This window comes from Mustela nigripes, chromosome 1 (genome assembly GCF_022355385.1).
Source record: "Mustela nigripes isolate SB6536 chromosome 1, MUSNIG.SB6536, whole genome shotgun sequence".
NCBI classification, from domain to species: domain Eukaryota; kingdom Metazoa; phylum Chordata; class Mammalia; order Carnivora; family Mustelidae; genus Mustela; species Mustela nigripes.
This window is the reverse complement of record NC_081557.1, coordinates 23070076-23090239: the sequence shown is the minus strand read 5'-3', so window position 1 is coordinate 23090239 and position 20164 is coordinate 23070076. Positions and strand designations below refer to the sequence as shown.

Below are 20164 nucleotides of genomic sequence, written 5' to 3'. Positions count from 1 at the left end.
AATACTGCCATCCTCTATCACTGATTAGCTAAAACATAACTAAAGAATATTTTTTTCAAAACCTACTCTTGTAATTGAAAATCTAAAATGTGTTTATTCCACTTCCTGCCTCAGTAAGATCAACAGTAAGGGTCTCGGGTCGAAGCAACCGTGCAGGAAGTAAAAAAGGTACGAGACTGGACCGAAAGTGCGCATATTCTCTGTTCACGTACTCATCCCCCACCTCTCCACCCCACCCCACCCCCAGGGAAGCCAGGTGCTCAAGAAAAGTGGGCCTATTCTTAGACCCAGGTGAACAGATCTTGACGAAGTGGTAATTTTATTTCCCTTGCCAGGGACTGGTTTAAAGAGGTGCAAGTCTCCCAGTCCTGGTCCATGAGACAGGAAGGGCCCCCTGTGGGGCCCAATGAGACAGGGACAGCCCCTCTTCCCACTGACCTTCATGCTCTGCCTTCTTGCTCTGCCTGAACTTTAACAGCCCCTGTCCAACCTTTGTGGCAAGGCTAATAACATATGAGAACAGGAGAAAGGAATGCTGAAAGAACTCAGGCCCCTGAATTACCAGATCCTGAAAAATGCTTTACTCCCAGCCTTCTTGTTATACGAGATAATAAGTCCCTTGCCAGTTAAGCTATTTTGTTTCTTGCAGCCAAAAGCCTCCTGATTTAACTCACTATGTTTATACTTGGACACGCTTAATTAATAGCATTTCTCCCAAACAACGCTATTTGTATCCCTTCCTCTCCTCCTTACAATACAGCCTGGGAAGAGATCCTGATTGGCGACTGGCATAGATATGCAGAGTCTCTGTAAACAAATCAAAAGATGATGACAATTATGAGGCCTACAACCAACATATACCTCACTTACCCTCTGTTCCCCACAGTCCTAAAAAACTATATATACATTAACCTACTTAATTCTTGCATGAAACATAGGAAGTAAGAACAATTATCTCCTTTCACACATAAAGTAACTGAAATACACAGAAGTCCCAGTGGAAAAGAATGGCCTATTGTTACAGGTGATGAGAGCCTGCAGAATAATATCCCTGAACTTGACAACTGATACTGTCATAAGGAAGAACAGTGGTCATGAGCTGGAAAAGCCACAGAAGAGCTCATTAAAGCTCTGATTATTTTGATCTACCAGTAGAAAATCTGATTCCTTAGGTCTAAGCTAGACTTCCAGAATCTCGATTTTGAACTCTCTGCCTGGGACATTCTGATAAGCAGTGTGTTTGAGAAGACACTTGAACTAGGGAAAACTGAGCTGCTCAGATTTGGGGGACATACCAGGATAAACTGAGTGGATCTATTAACCCCTTTTCAAATTAAGTAAAAAGCTTCAAAAGTTAATTCCCCTTGGAAGGGTTGGATAACCTTAATTCTGTCTAGATTAGAATCATAGACCAAAGTTAATTTCCTTCCAAAAACCTAAAGGACACAACAATTGCGTGTGTCTTCTTGTCTTCCTGATTGCCGGATTCATGTACTGACCTCAACGTGCCTCACAGACATGCCAAGAACCTTCAGAAGACATGGAACAGCCTACAATGTAAAGGAAACTTAAAAATCCCACCAAGCCACGGTCACGGTCATTTCAGGAACTTTCAAGCAGAGATACTTGGAAGACTGAATTGGCCATTAAGAGTTAAAGTAAAGCAGGCATACATTCCACCATGGCAAATGTGTGTCTACCACAGTCAGAGAGCACGAATATGACAAAAGATGAATGACACCAAACCAGGAACCTGCCCATCTTACAACATGGCAGACCTCGATAACATCATTCCTAACATCTTTTCTACTGAGTCTGGATACAGCAGGAAGACTTTTCTTAACAAAGTGTTTTAGGACTGAAACTCTTAAAGAACATGAATAAAAATTAAGCCTCCTCACTAAAAGACCAAAAAAAAAAAAAAAAAGAAAGAAAGAAAGAAACTATTACACCTTCATTTCCCAGACACTCTGCCTGGCGCATCGAAATCTTGCTATTAGGATTTCTATAGCTTCTCATCTTTGTTCATAAAGAGCACCTGGATAAATGTTTGCTGAATTTAATGTAGTTTTTTTCCTACGACTTTGACCAAAGGATTTAGCATTTCCCTAACAGGAATATTAAACCCAGCAGAGCCCATGAAACACTGGAACCAAAACAGTTAATTAGCAAGTCACCAAGACTGAAGCAAGAAGCAGGAGGCACAGCTTAGAAAGCGGCCCATTTTTCTTGTAATAAAGAAAATAAAGACAGTAATTCTAAGAACATTTATTAACCCCCCAGTATGGGTAATTGCCATCAGATGTGGGTCTGTCAGTCTTGCATTAACATAAGCTACTGCATCTTGGTTTTCAATGGCACAGTAATGCCCATGATACTGCAGATAAGTGCTAACGCTGGAGTTTTGAGAACCAAGCCCTGTGTCCGGCAAATGCTTTTTTAAAAGATTTCACTCTCAATGGTTGCTTGCCCAGAGAAATTCATTTTATGTTTTAAAAAAAAAAATGCAAGAAAGAAAACAAGGAGGCATTCAATTGAGCAAGCATTTTCTTAACTCATTTTAAGATAATCTCGTGCATTCACCGACAATTTCTCCAATGGGTGGAACCACAGAAAGAGACTTTGTATGGTTTGGCTGTATGCTCCATTCTGTATTGGTGTATGACCTAAAATAATGGAATGGCGATAAAACAAAAAAAGAAAGGCTTTATAATAGTCAGGACACGCCGACCAATTTTAAATTGAATTACACAGCCTGCTAATCTTTATGATGGGATAAAATTTCTTTCAACATTATGCATTATACTAAAATTTGCAGCACTTCCCCCACCCCGCTTCTTGAGCCGAGAGCCCCCCACGCACACCTCCCCGGTGATAAAGCTTCCTTTCAACCCCAAAAGCATTGTTCCTGCTGACTAGGAAGACAGGGCATGGCCCGTGCAAGATTTCATTTTTATAGCTATTGTTAGTTGGTGCGCGTGTATATGTCACACCAGGGTACACCCCAATGGTAGTATGAACCTGGGACACATTTTCCTAATATCCACAAGCACACATTCTTTAAAAGGGATAGATTTGAACACAGACATACACGATGAAAGGGATTTTGAAGACTAATAAGGTTGAGGAGCTTTGTGAAATGTTATAAAAGGATATGCAGATCCCTGATCCCTGTACACCCTGCATATCTTATGAAGAAGGCAGACTGCAGGAACTCTGAACCATCTAAGTCCAAAAAGTGGGAGGAAACCCAATGAAGGATAAGCCTGACTGTCTCAGCCGTGCTCGTGCTCATGTGGTCTGTTCCGTTCCTCTCTAGGTGACAGAGCATGGCACTTATGTGAGGGGTTAAGAGCTTCTTCCAAAAGTTCAACCCTTCCAACCCCATTGAAGAGAATGAAGAGAGGACAGTCAAAACTGCTTGCACAGGTTTCTGATCGTCCTTCCTCCCACCCAGGGAAAGGGAGTTTCCAAATTCACCTTACTTAAAAACCACATATAAAATATTCCTAGGAGACCCGACCCTTCTTAAAACTTAAGATCCTCCCATATGTTCCCAGTACCTTAGACTATAGAATCCTACTCCGTGAAGCATTTGGGAGTACCAAAATAAAAAATAAAAGACACATGCATAAGTACAGAGTTGTAAAAATTTCACGCCCCCTGTCACTGAGCTCTACCTACAACTTTTTTTTTAAATCTTTGCAGGGTAGGCAGAGGCCATAGGTAAAAATAAAAACTTAAATCTAGGAAGTACTAATAGAGTATATGGAAAATTATGAACAACTACCAGAAACTACTCAAACTTTCTGTTTTAGATTTTTCTAGAAATCCCAGACTTTTTTTTAATGGACATGCATCCGTCCCGCTGAGACACATGTTGGCTGCGGCCCACAGTGCACTGACTAATGACAGTCACAGTTATCCCTGGGGACCCCATGTACTCCTGCTCCCATGGGCGGCATCCCAGAGCCACCTGCTTTTTCCTCCAACCAGTTTACACCAGCTGTATTTTTTACCATAATTGCCTCATGTAATTATATATTACTTAAGACGATGAAATAGGAACATTAAAAGACTATATAAATTTGCTCTTGTACCAGGAGTAAAGGACAGCACTTTAAAAAGTGAGGGGAAAAGAATCATAAAAATCTAGAAGTAGTCTGCAATCAGACTGTTTTTGCAAGGATCTTTACATTCTTCCTCATCAATAAAGAAACTAGAAAACGTGATAAAGATATCTGAGATGAAGATAGTAAGTTATATGTGGGATCTGCCCAGGAAAGGCAGTGCTGATCTCTAACCTCTGCGTTCACATCTAAGGTAAAGGCTTCAGCAGTCCCCCACGTGCACATCTGTGTGCTTCAAAGTTAGAGGAAAAATACTTGGCTATGTGATTATCATCATTATGGTTTCCTGCTTTAGTGGTCTCTGGCACACTGGGTAGTGGGGCTCAGGTACACACACGTGAAGGTAGACGTTATGCCTTTCGCCACCTCTAACCGTCATGTGGCCTTCTCAAAGAACAAAATATCCAGAAGCAAAAACTCTATCGGCCCTACAAACATGCAGACATGCATGTATTTTTGGTTTCTACCTGTTTTTATAGGAGAATCACAAGTTTCCTCACTTCCACGGGGCTAAATATACAAGTTCAAAGATGCATGTGTGACTTCATAGACCAGTCATTTTTTGGCTCTGTAATCCCAATGCTTACTGAATTCAGCCTTTCTGTGAAGAAAGGAGTCATAAAGTGAGAAATGTGAAACTGGACAATGAAAAAGGTGAAAATACCAATTTGTTTTCCTAAGTCAAGAAACTCAGAACGGATGGCTTTCTGTGTAGGACTAACTACATGTGGCTCTTGTCCCTCACAACCACCATCACTGAAACTAGACCCTGTGCCCTTGCTCAATGAGCAACTCCAAAGTCAGGGGATAAATGCACAGGCTTTGATACACTACAGACACTCAATCGCAATCAGCTTTGTAATATGAAGTTATTTAGAGTCAGTAAGTTAAGAACTAGACAACCTCCTTCTCCACAGTTTACAGAGAAATCAAAGCTCAGAGATTGTCCAGTTTACAGCCAGATGTCCTTTCCAGGCAGTTTTGACTCCTCAAGAGAGAAAGAGAGTTTACCTCCCAACCTTATTTGCATCCAAAGGAGAAGAATTCAGTGTAGAGGATAAATGAGATTCATGTAAGTGGCAGGGAGAAGGGAGACAATACAGTTTAATTGTATAACTTTACCCTGAAAGAAGGAAAAAAAAAATGTGCTGTTTCCTTCCTGTTCCTGAAATTTCAATAGAATTTATGAATGGGGTGAAAAGTTTGTGTCAGTTTCATAATGCACACAAAACTTGTAGTAATAACATCTAAATCTGGTCAATCAATAATGCATGGTATAGTTAGTTGCTTAATTATTCATTCTGGATACACCAAATAGGGTTCTAAAACAAACTCCAGATGCGAAGAGAGCTAGGAAATACAGGCAGTAAAATTAAAAATAAAAGTCATTTTCTCCCAATGTGATTCTTTCCTAGAGCATTGTAAAAATCTCCTCTAATTTTCAAAATGAGAAAAAAACACTTTGATTAAGAACTCTCTATATATGTTTTGACAATTATGTGTGTTTTACAGACTATCACAAGTACTAAAATCAAATCCCTATATATCTCATTTCAAAATATGTACATAAAAATGTGGCATATACCACAATATCAGAAGATCACAAGGTGACAAATAAAAGCAAATACAAGTATAAGAGCATTTATCAAAGATACGTGATTAAAAAAAAAAAAGGCAAGCAAAAAGAATGTTCATTTGGGAGACACAAATCATAATAGAAGACTACTTGCAGTCTGCCTTATATGGTTGCAAACGTTGTTAACTGCACAAGAACAGCAGCCAAAGAGGTGAGTGGGAGCTGTGTGCCATTCAACAAACATGTACTCATCTGGTCCAGGGGCACCTCTATACACCTGGTACAAAAGCACCTTACGGACAAACAGGAGCTCTAATCAGGAAGAACACCGGAGAAACTACTCCTATTTCCTTCCCTAAGTAATAAAAAAGAACAACAACAAGAATAAACAAAACAAAATCAAAATAATATACAATAATAAACAAAACAATAATAAACAAAAACAAAACCAAGAGGAGCGATCTAACTGTGAGTTTCAAAATGGACCCCCATCTGAGGCTAAAATATGAATGCGTACAAATCAACGGTCTTTGAAGGACTCCTTCCACCCACAGCTCTGGAATGTACCTTCAAGGTTCCACAAGGACTGACTCAGCCAGGCCAGAAACACAAAGAGAAACTGACTGTGCAAGTTTTTAACACCAGGTTATCAAGACTCTTTTGATCTCATTACCTAGCACATTCTACCTCACAGTCTGGCAGCCCTCAATCAAACGAATTTCATTTTCTGAGCTCATTGTACCTCCCACTTTTCTGAAATTGAAATTAAATTCAATGTAAAAGTATAAAAATGTTAACTGACAGTTGATTAATCAACTGGGGCTACCCACCGGTGTAAGGAATGCTGTCTATACAAGAGTGGTCCTTCTGGAACTTCACCTTGGACTCCACGTCCCGCTCCCTAGGCTAGTGGCCTGCCCCACGTGCTGGAATGGCTGTACTGCATTACGTGGGCCGTGCTGTAATTATGTCCTCTTCCCTTTCATCTTCCTTGCACGACTCCAAGTGAACATGTGTAGGGTGAGCTAATGATTTGCTGCGTATCTCTGATGAGTACTATATTATTTGCATCATAATATTTTCATTTCTTCCCCCTGCACGCAACACCACGTTGACAGCAAGGTCAGTTAAGTTACTGTAAGGGATTTTTAATGAAAACAATTATAAATTTAAAATAACTGTGTTTAAAGCACTTAACAGTCACTAGGGTCAAGTGATTACAGCAGTTACAAGACCCATGGGACATGTTCACACCAAAACAAAGTGAATAAATTACCTCAGCTGGCGCATGTAATCACTAAGTGACCACAGGGGTCAGGCCGAGTGGAACCCTGAAGACTTTCACGCAAAACCAATAATGAAAATTTATCAGTCAAAAGAGGGAGGGAGGGTTGGGGAAACGTCAAGAATTAGTGCGCGCAGCGACAGACTAGAAGCACAACTGACTCTCCATGCGCCTTGAAGGGCCAGGAAAATGACACCAAAAGCCCAGGGGACAGCTGGAAAAAAGATTCCAGGAAACAATACACAGGCAGGCTGGGAGGAGGTAGGAGAGCTCAAATGCAAGCGATCTATTAAGTATCAGCAAGTTCAAAGCCATACGGAGGACCACTTTGGTCTAAGGATGACTGTCGTTACCTAGAAACCTGAGCTGCGGTCAGGAAATATATTCAGAGGTTGCACGACAAGATAGGGAGGGTTGTGATTTAATGTTAATGAAACGATCCTCTCTAACATCTACATGGCACTTCATCTCTTCTGTGTTGCAGAGAAGAGGAGGCTGAAGGTCGGGGAAACAACGCATTTTGTTCATGGAAGTAAAGCGATGAAGTGAAGAAAACCAAACATTTTTTAAGGAGTCCTTATTTGCTAAAGATTCCACTGGAGTGAGTGCTCAGGAGGCTCATAATCGGAAGAGGAGACCAGAAGCCCTAAAATTTATGTGTAGTAATGGGCTGAACACAGTGTGGAAGAGAAGAAGGGATAACCACCACCAGGGATGGCAGGGCCAGTTTCAGAACAGAAGTAACTTTGAGGGGCTCCTGGGTGGCTCAGTGGGTTAAGCCTCTGCCATCGGCTCAGGTCATGATCTCAGGGTCCTGGGATCGAGCTCCTCATTGGGCTCTCAGAGAGCCTGCTTCCCCATCTCTCTCTCTCTGCCTACTTGTGATCTCTGTCTGTCAAATAAATAAATCTTTAAAAAAGAAGTAACTTTGAATTGGGCCTTAAAGAACGGGCAAGAGCTCACAGAAAAAAAAAAGAAAAAAAAAAAAAAAAAAAGAACAAGACCGGCAGGATCAACAGGCACAAATATTCAGTTACTTGGCAAAAATTTACTGAGTACTTACTAGGCACCCAGCACTGTGCTTGCAACCCCATCAATGGCAAGGAGCCAGTGACACATGCCCGCTGCTCTCCCGGAGCTTGCTTTGATCTATCTATTTGTTTACTAACACACATGTTCGGAGAATCTCCTATGTGTCAGCAAGTGTTGTAGGTGTAGAGAATATAGTGGTCGACAAGACAATGCAGACCCTCATGGAGCTTGTCCTCGTTGGAGGAAGAACAACAAATAAGACACAGAAATAGGAAAATAAGGCCTTATCAAGGAGGAGGCATTTGAACAAAGACCCAGAGACCAAAGAAACTGTTAAGTACGAAGGTTCAAGGTGGAAATACCATGGACCAGAATGCGGCTGTGGTCAGATGACAGGGAGCAGGGAGAAAATGATAAGACAGAAGCCCAAAGAGCTAAGGAGAGGATGGTGAGAAGTATGGTGGGAAGTGAGGCTGGAGAGATTGATTAAACCAGTTCGTAACAAGCCTTGAACGTCACGATGGACTTTCTCCCATCAGTTAATGGATCCTAAAATACATTCCAAAAAATAGCAGTCTGGTGGGAGACCTCATGGAAAAAGGGCTCTGTGCCTCCATCTCTGCATTTGTAAGAATGGTCACAACAGCATCAACCAACTTGAGTACCGTGAAGAGTAAATGAGTTCATTCCTGTAAAGGGTCTGGTAACGATGAGTGCTCAATAAATGTTACCATTCATGTATGATTCCAAGAAAGAAGAATGAATGGAAGGCTAAGCCTTGGCAGTTTCTTTAAGCACAGTGGAAGTCCAAAAGACACTTCGGGTGCCTGAATTAACAGTGATGGAAATTGCAAGGGGAGTTCAGGAGAATGAGCAGTCTTTGGAGGAGATATTAATTCAGTCTGAGATACACTGGTTTTGAGATACCTTGTGTACCTTCTACAGTTTATGGCAAAACACCTAGTCACTAGTTAGACACAAGGGTCTGGACAAAAAAGATTCAGATAAAATCTATACTCCATTCCGTATTCAAAATCTCAAAGAGTAAGAAGAATCTCCCAGATTTGATACACAGTATTAACATAGGAGGACAAATGACATCACACCAGACAGAAAACAAGGCTCCTATTCCTGGACCCTCCATTAACAAATCTGTGAGAAACTGATTAAGATGCTGAAATGCTGAGTTCCAGTTGCTTATAAAAGGGGGAAATCACACTGGCAATCAATGTCTGGATTCCAAATGCAATGATCTACCCTCTCGTTCCCTTCTACAATCTCAGTGCATGTCCCAAAGCAGGACCTGGACCTTAAAAGGTAATTAGAATAGATGCACATCATCTTCTGAGGATGAAGTCCCTTCCTGTTCTGGGAGACAAGGATCCTGCTCCAGGATTTAGCAATCCCAGCTGACCCTTGGACAATGCTGAGGTTAGGAGTGCCAGCCCTCCCACACAGCGGAATAGGTGCATACACATTTAGCATGTATTGAATGTATTATATACTGTATTCTTACAATAAAGTAAGCTAGAGCACACAACATTATTAATAAAATTATAAGGAAGAGGAAATAATCCATAGTACTGTAAAAAAAACTACATGTAAGTGGACCCGTGCAGTTCAAACCCATGTTGTTCAAGGGTCAAGTGCATGCAAGTTGGGGGCTTCAGCTTTCCCTCTTGGATCATATGGCTTGGAAAAGCTGAAGACTTTTTTGTGTCCAAAAAACTCCTTTTTAAATTTTATTTATTTTAAATGGTGATACAATTACCATACAGCAAAATACAAAAAGATTCCCCCTTTTCAAAGGGCTGTTACCTCGCTTTTTCTGTGTAGCTGGGGAAGTGATGGTTATGATGTCCTGCCCATGTCTGTTTCTTTCTAAGAGATGCCGATTATTTCAGAAAAGGAGAAAACAGGAAGTTTTAGAACTGAAAGCCGGAAGAAGCATGTAGTGAAATGTCCAGTTCTTACCTTAACTCACAATATGACCCCAGCCTGTCCTTCCACATTTCTAGATCTCCATCCATCCATCAGCAAGACATCAGCAATACTGTCTGCCCATATCAACTTCCCTGAACCATTATAAGCATTAATGATCTAATATACTCAAAGGTACTTTGAGTCCTTTGGAGGAAGGATGTCATATAAATTAGAAGCATTATAATTAATGTAATTTAAGAAAATGGCTGGCCATAACAAAGAGGATTAGGTTCACACGGATCACAAATGACCTAGTCATCATGTCCTCAGGTCACTAACGATCCTTCCTAATGGAACAAAATCCAATCTCACTTCATTGAGCATATTCAATTGTTCTGTATTTGGGTTCATTCCCCCCCCCCAAGAATCTTATTTAATTCTATATCAAAATTGAACCGTGCTTTAAAATGAATTTTGTCCTTATTGGAAAATATTTTATATATAAATTAGACCATGAAGTAATTCACCTTAGGGAAAAAGATTCTTCAATGTAAAAAAGGACAAATAGATACCAAGCATGAATCAACTATTCAGGTGAAGCAAATATCCTAGTACATGCAAGAAAACAGAATGTCTGTATGCACACAACAGAATACATACAGGTACTTCACAGGCACTTTTTAAAAGTCAACAATTTCACACTAAGGAGAAAAAAAGCAAACACCCTCAGTAAAGTCCTTAAAATAGAAACAGAAGCTATTAAATAAGTAATAACGTTAGAATGATAACTGGAAAAACCAAATTATGAATCAAAAGCTAAAAAGTGCAGCATGTCAGATTGGGTTTTGTGAGCAAGCTAAAGGCTAAGAAACTCCTTTGATATTAAACTCTAAACAATAACAATCAGGGAATTCTAGGCTCTAAAGAACTCTCTGACACCTTCTTCTCCATAAATCATGGGAAAAGTCATCTTGTTTGTCCTTCTCCAAGCCTCCTACAAAGGCTCTTTATTAGATATGACTATTACGTGGTAATAAAGTTATATGTCCATAAATATTCCAATGAGGTTCACCTGCTCAAATCATTTCTGAAACTTTTCATTGGGAGCTGCTACCCACTTCACTAGATATCATTGCACCATTGTTCTGTGTATTTTTCTTACTGAGGTATAACTGATGTAAAAAATTTTACTAGTTTTCGGTATATAACATAATGATTCGATATTTGTATATACTGCAAAATGATCACCTCAATAAATCTAGCTAACCTCTGTCACCACACATAGTTGCAAAATTTTTTTCTTGTGATGAGAACTTCTCAGATCTATTCTCTTAGCAACTTTCAAATACGTAATGCTTATATATAACTATCCCACAGTATATAGTATTGCAATATAATACACTATACTGCATCACTGTACTAGAATATACAGTATTATTAACTATAGCCACCGTGCTGTACATTACATCCCCAGGACTTTTGTTGCCATTATATCACATCATTATTTTTTATTCTAAATGGTATCTCTCAACTTGACCACTTCACAAGCTCCGGCTCCTAATAATTTTGTATTGTTCAAAAAAAAAAAAAATCAGAAGCCTTAAATGTGACAACCATGTCTAGAAATCATTATGTATAAGGGCTTAGGACATAAATTGGAATCTGCCACCGATCACCTGGCTGAAGGCTGGTGTGCTGGATTTTGTGAAGCAGGAGCCAGTGCACAAGGATGGTTCCCAGAAGGAGGTACCGTGACACTGGAGAGGAGAGGGCATGTGCCAGATTCACGATCAGGACAGGAGGGACATGACAGGACACTGAAGAGAGGGCTAGGAAAAGGGGAGTGTGTGTGTAGCTCAGGGGGAATCAGAATCTAGGAATATGTCGATGTGTGTTGGCTGTGGTGTGTGTATGTGAAGGAGACAGAGCCAGGTTTCCAGAGGCCACACAAAGCCAAGGTGTTCACACTTTGCTCAGCTCTGCACGCAGAATGGGCCTCAAGCCAGCAGGTCACTGCAACACAAGTGCCTGTAAGGCCACTTCTGCTGAAGTTCTGCTCTCCCAGGGAGTAAGAGACATGCACCAACAGGACAGGAAGAAGTCATGGTGCATTTGGCACAAGAGAGCAAGTTACATTTACTGACCATTCAACTGCTTGACCATTATATTATTTAACCTACAACCATCCTCACAGGTTAGAAAGATACACTAAGCATGAATAATTCTCCTTTGACGGAGGAATAAATTGAAGATCACAGCATTAACAATATTGAGATCAGGATTTAAACATGGCAGATAAAGTCCAGTACTCATGCTCTAACTCTATACCCTCCTGTCTTTCTACACATCAGTACTTAGATATGCACTCATATCCCACAGAACAGGACGCATACAAGCTGTGAAGAGAAGTTATCTGTGAACTGTAAGATACCCTGGTGATCCTTTTTTTTTTTTTTCCTGTACCGTTACTTACATTTTTTCACCATGAGTATGGAAGTTTTCACCATGAGAAAAAGAGTCTGCATTCATTTTTAAAAAGCCCTTAGAGGATGAAGATTTTCTGACACTGAAGACATTCAAAAACACATGAAACAAATTTTCAAAGGCTACAGAGATTATTAGTGGGGAATGATAATCTTAATTGAGGGAAATTTGACAATATATAATAAAACCATTTTTTTTAGATATGTATCATTTGGACCAACAATTCTACTGCTGGGGGAAAGCCTACAAATATAACTTAAGGATGTCTGCGAAGAGAGAGCAGAAAGGATTTTCATCACACTAGTGCAGGTAATAAAAGAATGAAGACTTCTTAGGTGTCCAGTAATAGAGATCTGGTTAAATAAGTCAGAGTGCATCCACATAGCAGAATGCTATGAGCATGATGTGTTAATTTTTTAACGTTACAGGATAATATGCACAGTTGTAACAATTTTTAAAAATAGTCTTTAAACAAAAAGTCCTTAAAGGGTGAATATTTGCTGCTACTGAGAAAACTCAAGACAGAAACAGAAAGTCAAAAAAATTCTCTCACATTTCATAGTCCAAAAGAGAAATTACTCTAAAGATAGCCTCATAGAGGGATGTATATTTTCTACTTTGCACACATCAAATACTTGAATTTTTATAATTTTATGTGTGTCTTAGTTCTATTAAAAATATTCTTTTTGTGGGACAAAGTATTTTAGCCATGTTTATTAATGTGGAAAGTTGTGATATATTAAGATGAAAAACACACAATAAAGCAGTACTACCATAAATCTGTATTTTGGTAGAAGATATGCGTGTGTGTGTGTGTGTGTGTGTGTGTGTGTATGTAAGTATGAACAGAAAACATTCCATAAAGATTCACACTAAAATGTCAACCGTGGTTATCTCTGGCCATAGATAATTTTGTTTTTCCCTTTCACTTGTCTCTTCTTCCTAAGTAATCAAGCATGCATATATAAGAATGAAATTAATAACCCCGACTGTGAAAGCTTTTCCTAAAGCCCGGCTCCAAAACTCTGGGTCAACAACAAGATTGCTGGAGAAAGGACACAGTCTCCTGATATGATTATTCTGAAAGAAGCAAAATCAATTTATAGGTCTACAATCTGTGATGTTTGTTACAGTCACACTTGGTTATAACCATGCCTAATACAATGCTCCCACAAATACAAATAATCTTGTTGAGATTTTCCTTGGGAATATTTTCATTCTTCCTTTCAGGCCTAAAGAAATTGGAAGTTCAAAGCTATTACATAACAACCAAGACCAAGGAAAAGTCTTAATGGAAAGTTCATGGGCTGTGCTAAAAGGGATTCTAACTGGCCAGATTGTTACATGTAATCTTTAGGCAGAAACAATAGGCCACCCAAGAACTTGGTCTAATTATAATAGGAAACAAAACAACAACAAACCCTTTATAATATTTCTGCACCATATGTAGGAATCATTAACAATAGCCAATTGAGTGCTATAAATACTTTAAGGAGAAAGAGAAAGAGAAGGAAAGAGAGATTTTACATCCGGAACTACATAATTTTAAAGTCTGTGCCAAAAGTACAGGCAGAAAAAAGCCTGGTACCCTTATGTTCATTCATTCACTCCAGGATTCAACAACCATTTCTGCACACTGTGCCTCAAGCCCTATACTCCAAAATGGGTGTACAAAGAGGCTCGTCAGGCACGCGCTGTTGGCTCGTGGGGAAGACACAAGCAAACAATTACAGAACCACCATGAAAGTTCAATATGCATGAGCCATATTCAAGAAGACGTCTGCCAAAAATATTCTCAAGGTGAGAGGACAGCAGGGATGAAACCAAGTGGACAGTGAAGAACAGTAAAGAATATCAAAGAGGCACAGGCTGGAAGAAAACGGGTAAAGGGAAGGAAGACCACACGTAGCCCAATGGCTTACACGATGTACTCTCAGGCATATCAGTGTGGTACAGAATTTACTACCAATAAAAATAATCACATCGTAACTAGCAAGCGTGTTATAGTTGGCAAATTTATTTTGAAGCCAAGCCTGTGATTAGGATGCATTTGTGCCAAGATAAAAAAGAAAATGTTATAATGGTTGAGTGGCTAGGATCCCAATTCAGCTCTCCAAAGCCTATTCCCCTGTGACATACCTGTAGCATATCTGACCTAACATATTAATGGGACAAGAGGATTTAACTATCACTTTATTTTTTTTTAACGAATTTATTTGTTTATTTGACAGGGAGAGATCACAAGTAGGCAGAGAGGCAGGCAGAGAGAGAGAGGGAAGCAGGCTCCCCGCCGAGCAGAGAGCCCGATGCGGGACTTGATCCCAGGACCCTGAGATCACGACCTGAGCCGAAGGCAGAGGCTTTAACCCACTGAGCCACCCAGGGGCCCTAATATCACTTTAAAAAGAGTTTCTCTGGGAAAGATTGATCTGTCCCTCTTTCCCACAACCCTACAGTCCCTGGCAATAAGAAGGTACATGTCTCTCTGACCCTGGGCTGTTCCCTTCAAGATAGCCCCATGGGTGGCCACTGGGTAGGAAGAAGGGGAGCTGATTTGCGAGATGGGGGACTCGGGTGTCTGACCAGCCAGAACAGCATCGGCAGCCAGCAGTCAGAATATGCTGGGTTTTTTGGTTTTTTTTTAAAGATTTTATTTATTTGACAGACAGAAATCACAAGTACTAGAGAGGCAGGCAGAGAGAGAGGAAGGGAAGCAGTCTCCCCACTGAGCAGAGAGCCCGATGCAGGGCTCGATCCAAGGATCCTGGGATCATGACCTGAGCCGAAGGCAGAGGCTTTAACACACTGAGCCACCCAGGTGCCCCCTGGGTTTTTTTTAAAAATTGAAGTGTTCACAAGGGGGAGAGACCAACCCACAAAAGAAAAAAGACTGTCGGGCTCCAGTCAGTGGGTATTCATCTCAAGGACTGAGAAGAGTGTGATGAAATGTTAATGTCACGAAATGATTTAGACATCCCCCATAGCCTACATGCCTGGCTACATCGTCAGTATTCACCTCTTTATAATCTGCTACCATTGGAATTGTCTACACCAAATGTTAAGAATGCTTCCCCACCTCAAAATGCCCTCCCAGCAGCCAACACCTAGACAGAGATTGTACCATAAAACTGTTCTAACATGCCATAAACCCACCTGAGACTCAAAGCATCCGTGTATGTGAGTGTATGTGTCGAAGGAGGCAGTTATTCAAAGAACCACCATTTTACCCAGGATATGGTTCCTCCAGCAGGGATTCTAAGCCCCACACTGGGAATAGAGAAAGACAGGAGGACACACTCAGGAAATGGGAGTCCGATGGACCCAAGTTCAAATGCTGAGGTTACCTCCTAGTTGTTAGGATCATAGACAAGTGAACTTCACCAAGGCTCAGTGTCCTCATAAGTACTGAAGAAGCTACTAATAGCTTATTCTAATGAATAAGCAAGAACAATGAATAACAGGAACAACTTCATCAGTTCATGTGAGGACAGCATGAATGATACGTGTACTTGGGGGGTGGGGAACAGGTATGGTTTCTGGACTCTACCACTTACAGATAATACAGGTTCATTCAACACCCCTCCCTGTTCAAGTTCTAGTCCCCATGTGGCCATCTGTTTTCTGAATGACTCTGAGCAATTCATTTCATCTCCAACCAGTGTACCCTCCTCTCAAATTAGGAGGTGGGACCTCTGAAGCTTCTAAAAGTCCTAGGATTGAGTCCAGTAAGGGGGGCTTGTTGTCTGCTTCTACTCTGAATACCCTTTGGTCCTCCCTCTTACAATCTAAATCCCTCTTTAAATCCGTGGTACCAGTCCCTTCTAGTTTCTGGTTTTGGGATTCTTTTTTTTTTTTTTTTTTTTGCCTCTGGCTCTGTTGTCTTTATCCACACTAGTTGTTGAAATTTGTCTTCAGGCCTGGGCTGCTTTAAGAATGGTCTCAGCTTTATCACAGAATGCATTTGCACAACCATCAGGGGGTATACTGTTATTATGATGCCCATTTTACAAAAGAGAAAATCAAGGTTCAAGAGTTTAAGTAACTTACCAAGAGTAGGGAATTCAAAACTGGCTCTTCCCAGCTGCTTACAATCCTCATATGGTATCCTACCTTCCCAAGTCTGGCTTTATCTAATTCGAGCTCTATCTTCTTATGACCCTGTGCTGTGCTAGCTTATCTCATAAATCACTTTACATTAATAACTTTGTGTCACACCCGCCATGTGGCCTATGCATGAATTAACCAGGACCCATCATCTCTGAACCAACAGGGAAGTCATGATGGGATTCTCAGGCCCCGCAGCTGGTAGATCAAGGTTAAGATTTTAGACAGGCAGGACTTAAATACATCTTTCAAATAATAGCACATGGTCAAACAGCTACTCGTCTACCATATGAAACTGCTAAAAACTACTGTGTTTTAATTCAAGCCTGATGTGCAACCTTCCAGTTGCTTCAAGCCCATTCAACAAAGCAGAGTAGTTACAGAAAAGAGGTCACACCTTGGGGCCAGGCAATCCCAGGTTGAGTAGTCAAGTGAATCTGAGTGGATTTCTCTGATAATCTCTCTGAGCTTATTTGTTAAACGACCTTGGGTAAGTCACCCCAGCTGAGCTTCAGGTCCCCAATCTGGAAGATGGGATAACAATGCCAACCTTAGAGGGATGACACAGGGACAGAAGGAATGCCTGGCCTGTGGTGGAAATACAGGAGCCTGCTGGAGAAGAAAGGAGCTGGGGGGATGGTCAGATTGTTTCCAATGATCGGGAGAGTCTAAAGCAGAAAGATGGAAATCAATAAAAGGTTCTTTGAACTTGAGGGGTCTTCCAAAATCTGTAACGACCCATGCCAGTGAGAGTTGGATGCCCTATTAAGACAAAAGCCCCAGACCAATCTGACCCCTGACTCCATTCTGCTAGGTCATCTGGCAACGGTTGCTGGAAGCACTTTCTTCAGGTGCGAGGCTTCCGTTGAGCCAAGTGGCAGAGCGTAATCTCACACCCTCTCTCACTCTGAGAGCACCATAAGGTTGCCAGGGTAACTGAGCTATTCTGGTCCTTCCCTATGGGATCCCAACTTTATCCTTATCCCATGGGCTCCCCTTTGGCCTCGTGTTCTACACCCTCTGCTGAGGCCTCTTATTTCTGCCACACAAGATCAGAGGGGAAAGGAGAAGAGAAAAAACTGACCGTGCAAGTGGACCTTAGCATTTTATTTCCTTATCATTTTATTTCCTTAGTTACGGCACATTTCCATTTACAGAGTACTTTCCCTTATAAAATCTCCCAGTGTTGACTTCTAATCTACTAAATAACTCCTCTGACCTCTTCTTGTTTTTACCCTTTAAATATCTGTTGATGGTCCATTCACCACATTCCCCATTCAGTTATTAATGGCCCACAAAAACTTACTAGCAGCAATCATTTACTGATTAATCTGCACAACAATCCAGAAAGACAGGTAGTATTAATCCTTAGTTCTGCAGAGGGAAACCAAGGGGAAAAGAGAGGTTAACTCAGTTGCCCAAGGTCAGTGGCTAAACAAGATTATAACCAGGTCTATCCTGTCTTGTACTTCTATAAACACTTCCCACAGTGCTAGTCCCTTTCTTTACGAATCAACATTGTCAAGGCAGCTAGATCATTTCTGCGTTGAGATTCAGTTTCACAGAACAGTTTAGGACTGTCATGATTCAACCTCAAGTTATTCAGCCTGCTAACAGTTCATAAATAAAAATTGCTAAAATTAAGAGAGAATAGTACTTGAAAGCCAATTTTACAAAGGCAAAAGAGAAGTGAAAAGATCTGGCTTACAGACCCAACTCTGCCACAAGCAGACTCAGAGTCATTTAACTTCTCTGTATCTCTGAGTTATCTATAGAAATGAGATTATGCTGAATGTTATTTAAGGTATCCCGCTGTTTAAAACGAGATGACTGAGTAACTACTAAAACAGCACAAAATATAAAGCTCCAATATCCAATGCTGCCGCGATCATGCTTACATTGGTGTATCCATTCATTGTTTAGTAAACTACATGGCTACAATCCCCTTGGAAAGCAAGATGCCGACACACAGCAAAAACCATAAAGAATTTCATATCCTTTTACTTAGTAATTGAATTTATACAATATTTTACCCTAAGAAATAAGTCAATAGAAGCAAGAAGACATATACAAATGAAAATGCAAATTTCAGTGCTAGGTATCAGAGGAGAAATTATCAATATCAATATTCATTTTTAGACGAATTCCCTCATTAAATAAAAGCACAGAACAATATTAATGTCATGTTACGATTTAAAAGGATGAACATGAAAATTATGCAAAGTCGTTGAAAATCATGTCAATAATATTCAATGAAAATAGCCAGAAGTAAAAGACCAGATACATCCTCAGATGCCAAGTACATAAAATGTGGCTAGATGGGCAAGGTCAGGGGAAAACTGAAAGTTGTTATGTTGGTAGTTAGGCTTAGCTTTAAAAAATATTTTAACTGTTATTAATGAATGCTGTTTTTCCATTCACACAGACATTTTATCATTTCATCAATTATTCAAAAATTTCTCAGCCCCTGCTTTAGTCTGATGCAAAATGAATTTTAAACTTTCTGCCTAAATCTCCTGAGTAATTTTTATTGACTGACATATTATTCATGACATTATTCTTTCAGCATGATTTCTGCTCTTTACTATATAATTCTTTAGTGTCTTTAGAGATTCTAAAATCTCAGAACCCTTGCCTTCTAGTCCTCACCTAAGAGGATTCTTTTAAAACATGTCGGGGAGGGGGGATGATGTGTCATCTAATCTAGCTACAAATAACCCCATGATTGCCTTGTAATGCTAATATTTGGCAACTGTCTGACCCAGGAGCACACATTTTGCCATAACCCTTGACCTACGGGTGCCTCTACAGTAACCACAAAGTTGTCATTATCCTTTTCTTGGTTTATCTAGGGTGGTTTCACATTCCAAGTTTGGGGAGCTTTACAGCAAGACAACTTATCATGTCAGGAGTTTTAGGGGCCCCATTGGTTCTCTTAGGAAAGCTGCCCACAAAAGCAGCACTGTGCTAGGACCCTCCCTTCATAGAAATACTTTCACAGCCTCCTCCACTTCTTAGAAATGTTCTCTTCCTAGTAGGTCAATTGTACATCTTTGCTTATAATATCTGGGAAAGACTGCAGAGCCAATGAATTAAAAATATGATTCTAGGTCTCATGTGTGCCAATGAATGCCCTCATTAAAGCAGCATGAGTGAGATGAGATGGGTTTCAAAGCTTTCCGTCCCTTTGCCCCAGAGCCGCTGAGGCCAGGCACTGAAAGGATGCACAGTAAAATTAAATATCTAAAAATTCATCTTTAATTAACAGAATTGGATTAAAGCTAGACACCACCGCATATCATACGAGAAATGGCTGAGCTGGCTTCCAAGTGCTCTAATTCAATTAGGACGCAGTGAGTGACACTCGGACGGAAAAGGTTAATTGGGGGCGCCAGAACGCAATCATTCCTTACCTAACCAGTCATTAAACTTCTTAACCTCTGAGGGCAGTCCCAGCTCGGTGAAATCGCCTGTGTGGAGAAGGATGTCCCCATAAGGCATCTGGATACCATCTGTTCTGGAGTGCGTGTCTGAGATGCAGACAAACCGCGTGTGGCCCGCTGGTTTTGGAGTGTCATATGGGATGGGGTCGACCCTAAAGTAGACATAACAGATCCCATAACAGTTAAA

The 20164-nt window shown here is 40.5% G+C and overlaps 1 protein-coding gene across 5 annotated transcripts in view; it reads right to left on the bottom strand.

Moving 5' to 3' along the window:
- The window catches only part of MPPED2 (metallophosphoesterase domain containing 2), a 176934-nt gene that overhangs the window by 108040 nt on the left and 48730 nt on the right, over window positions 1-20164 (bottom strand). For all 5 annotated transcript variants that reach the window (XR_009405442.1, XM_059406619.1, XM_059406647.1 and 2 more), the window contains exon 3: window positions 19948-20129. Coding sequence is in view for 4 of the 5 variants with exons in the window: in XM_059406619.1 (XP_059262602.1) it covers window positions 19948-20129 (182 nt within the window). In the remaining variant the exon portion in view is untranslated. The remainder of the gene's footprint in view (window positions 1-19947; window positions 20130-20164) is intronic.